Source organism: Lipotes vexillifer, unplaced genomic scaffold (assembly GCF_000442215.2).
Source record: "Lipotes vexillifer unplaced genomic scaffold, Lipotes_vexillifer_v1.1 scaffold263, whole genome shotgun sequence".
NCBI lineage: Eukaryota > Metazoa > Chordata > Mammalia > Artiodactyla > Lipotidae > Lipotes > Lipotes vexillifer.
In genome coordinates this window covers 3401829-3405540 of record NW_006796752.1, presented here as the reverse complement: position 1 = coordinate 3405540, position 3712 = coordinate 3401829, and the positions used below count along the sequence as shown (strand labels likewise).

Here is a 3712-nt window from a genome sequence, read left to right as displayed (position 1 = left end):
AGGGGGGGGGGGGGGGTCCAATGGTCAAGGAATGCAGAGCTCCTGGCCATCAGACATACATACACAGCTGGCCACATGCCCCTTTGTCTGGAACCCTGGATGGCTGCTTACCACCCTTAGGGGTGAGGCCAGACTCCTTCTGGCCCCTGATCCCCTTCCCATCATCATCTCACTCCATGCCTATGTCTCAGTTGAGGTTATTGCTTGTCTGTTTTTATTCATGTCTTCTCCCGTTTTGCCTAGCTAACTTCTTATTCTTCCAGAGGTGGCTCTTGCTTTCCTGACTCCCTCAGACAGGGTTAGTCACCTTGACTCTGAACCCCCATAAAGCCACATCCCTGTGCTCATCAATGTATGTTGCATGGTATGTATCATCACTATACATTATACCATCATTACCCATCTATTTCTTCAGGTAGACTTAATAGTAACCACTGCACAATTTATGGCATACAGCCAATGGTCAATAAATATTTGCTGGATACATGGTAGATGGATGTAGATTGAATCTCACCTTGACTGGAGGCGGTGGGGGTGGAGGCAGGGGGCAGGAGTGGGAGCCAGCAGATTCTCCCCAGGCCAGGCTGCGGCAGCCCTGCTGAGAAGGGGGATCCAGGGGAGCACTGCCTTCAGGGGACCCAGGGCCCTGGGAGACGGGGGACTCGCTGCTGCCTGTGGAGCCTGGGCCTGGCTCTGGGCTGGCAGAGCAGTGGGTAAGCACATACTGCTCCCGGATGTACGAGGACTGGAAGATGCGGCGCCATATGGCTGTGTCAGAAGAGGGGTTAGGTCCAGGGTCCGTGACTGGGTCTGTCAGAGCATTAGTACCTATTGGGAGGCAGGAGAATAGATCCCAGCCCTGGCCCCTCCCACTGCCCACTCCTCCTCCAACACACATACACTCAGGCACTCACTCCGATCTGAGTCCCCAGCAGCCCACGGGCTGGACAGCTCTGCTGACACAGTGCCTGTTCCCAGTGGCTCTGAGGTGCCAGTGGGCTCAGTGCCAGGGCTGGTGGCAGATGGTGCTTCCTCTGGGGATGGGAACACGGAGCTGCCCAAGCTCTGCCAGCCAGGCTCTTGGCCCTGGAGAGGGATAGACGTTGGGGGAAAGAAAACAACTGATTATAGTTATACACTACCTCTTTCCAAACAGGATTTAAGATGGCTCACTGCAAGAGGCGATAAAGATAATAAACCAGAAGTGAAAGCCCAGTACTAAGGAAAGAGGAAGCATGCATGCTGACCATAGGGTTACTAGAGATGCTGTGGCTGAGCTTCGGGTTTGGCCCTGAGCTTCCTGGCAGCCAGGGAAAAAGACAAACAGTCCATTATACAGCTCTCCTGATCAGAAAGGAGGAAGCATGCTTGGTTCTTCTAGAGAGATAAAGCTTTTCATAAAAAAAATAACAGTCATTTATCCAACTCCTCCTATGTGTCAAGTATCCTACCAAGAGCACACATGTTATGACTTCTAATTACAACTTTATGAGAAAAATCAGTACAAGGAAATGGGCTCAGAGAGGTTAAGTGACTTGTCCAAAATCAAATGGTTAGTACATGGCAGAGTTGGGATCTGAGATTTCATTTAGACAATGCTCTGTCTGTCCCTGAATGTTACAGGAAATAATCCAGATGGTGCTTTTTGCAGGCACTGTGTGAAGTAATGAGCAAGTTTCGACAAAAACCTTGAAGCTAATGCTGGCGCTGTTCCCTGTAACTGTGTGCTTTAGTGACCAAGGGTAGCACTTTACAGGACAGCTCAGTGGAAGACCTTATGAGGGAGGCAGGCTGCAGTCACCTTGAGGGACCCAGTATCGTCTCTAAGGAGGTCTAGTGGGTAGCAGTAGGAGCGTTTGGCAGAGAGAGGCACAGGGAATAGGAAATGGGTTTTGCAGAGATGCAGGGGCTTCAGCCATCCCAGGCCCACCTCCCACACCCCAGCCCAGGCTTACCCCTAGGGGGCGGGACCGGAAGCCGTCCACCCTGAAGAGCGAGCAGTAACCGAGCAGCTGGTCCCCAGGATAGAGCGCTGGGATCTCCCGGGGTGTCAGCAGTGCCTCCACCGCATCGGGCACAAACCAGTCCACAGAGATGTCGCTCAACGCGGGCTCCAGTGCCTTCCGCAGGGCCTGCACCAGCTGTGAGGAGTGACCAGAGGGAGGCCATGGGAGAGAAAGAGGTGCCACACAGCCAACAGAATGGGAAGGCTGCCCTTCTGCTGATGCCGTCTACCCAGCCCCTGGCTGAGGGGAGCAGGGTCCGGCTGGCGTTGGGGGAAGGAATGGGGACTGAGTGTTCAGTGCTCAGGGCTCGGTGTTTCTCCTGGCCTGAACTGTGCCACGTGGATAAGGCAAGACTTTTCAAAGATATGGCTTAGTACCCGGACAAAACTGAGAGCAAGATTTGGGGAGCAGTCAGAGGCCATGTCCCCCACACCTCCAGCCTCCTGCAGCACCCCACAGCAGGGTGCCTGGAGACCCCACGACCTGACCAGGTTCTGTTTCAGACTCAGTGCAACTTGGGAGGAGGATTTAGACGAATAGGGAACAGGGCCCAGGCTCAAGCTCACCATGGGCTGCAGCCTTTCCCCAGGCCTCAGGAAGTAGGCCTGGCCCCTGCTGAGGGCAGACAGACCCTGCAGCAGCTGGCGGCAGGCAGGCCCCAGCCCAAAGGAGAAGCACCTGACAAGAGAAGGGGAGCAGCCGTGACCTTCCGGAGCCTCTTTGGGAGGCCAATCTCAGGATCCTGGCTCTGCCCACTCCATCCTACCTGGCTGCCCCCCTGTGCCACCTCATGAGCTCCAGGGTTTGGTGGGTCGCAGCAGCCATGGGCGAGGCAGCGGTGAGCAGGAACAGCTGCCGAGGGTGGGCCCTGTGCTGGGGCTGCCCCAGGGCCCAGTCCAGTGCAGACCTCACGTCCGGCGGGCCACCCGCAGCCTGCAGCATCTCAATGCTCTCACAGATCAGCTGCACAGCTTCCTGGAGGAAAAGGACATGGGCTGGGCCACACTGCCTGAGATGCCTCTTGCTAGGCCCCCAAAGCCCCGGGCCACACTCACGTCACTGCAAGGCCGGCTCTCTGGGAAGAGGGGCTGCACCAATGTGCCAAACGTGGCCAGGTTGATGAGTGTCTGGGGCGGGAGCGACTTCACAGCCAAAACGATGGCATCCTGGGGAGAGCCAGGGAGGGCAGGGTGAGGCAGGCCCTACTGGCACTGGTAGAGAACAAGGGATGCCAGATTGCTTGCTTTCTCCAGGCCGTGTGTAAAATGAGGGGTAATCTGGGTGAGGCCCTGTGTGTGTGAGACTGTGAGTGAGACCCTGGCATGTGAGGGAGACTCTGTATGAGAGATGATTGTGTATGTGACCCTGGAGGTGTATGTGAATCCTTGGGTTTGAGATTCGGTGTGACTGAATGTAACTTTACATATGAAAGAGGCTCTTGGAATCTGGGAGGAATGCATGTATGTATGAGCATGAGAAGGAGAGAGAGGTGTGTGTGTGTGTGTCTTCGGGAGGCTGCCCCCCAGCCCACCTCAGACCCACTGCTGCACCCAACCCCAGGCCTGCCCACACCGTGCTCCCACAGGCCTTGTGTGCCATGCTGCTGCCATCCAACAGGAAGAGGAGCTCCCGAGTAGCTGTGCCCAGGTGTCCAGGCTTGGAGCTCAGGTCCGGGCAGAAGCTGAGCACCAGCACGGGGTTCAGCA

At 56.0% G+C, this 3712-nt stretch overlaps 1 protein-coding gene across 1 annotated transcript in view; it reads right to left on the bottom strand.

The window, feature by feature from the left end:
* Positions 1–3712, bottom strand: part of VWA5B2 (von Willebrand factor A domain containing 5B2) — an 11127-nt gene that overhangs the window by 3043 nt on the left and 4372 nt on the right. The window contains exons 8-14 of the mRNA XM_007468943.1: positions 3594–3712; positions 3062–3172; positions 2773–2981; positions 2573–2684; positions 1956–2141; positions 915–1086; positions 515–828 (exon numbers count right to left, since the gene is read on the bottom strand). Of these exons, the coding sequence (XP_007469005.1) occupies positions 515–828; positions 915–1086; positions 1956–2141; positions 2573–2684; positions 2773–2981; positions 3062–3172; positions 3594–3712 (1223 nt within the window). The remainder of the gene's footprint in view (positions 1–514; positions 829–914; positions 1087–1955; positions 2142–2572; positions 2685–2772; positions 2982–3061; positions 3173–3593) is intronic.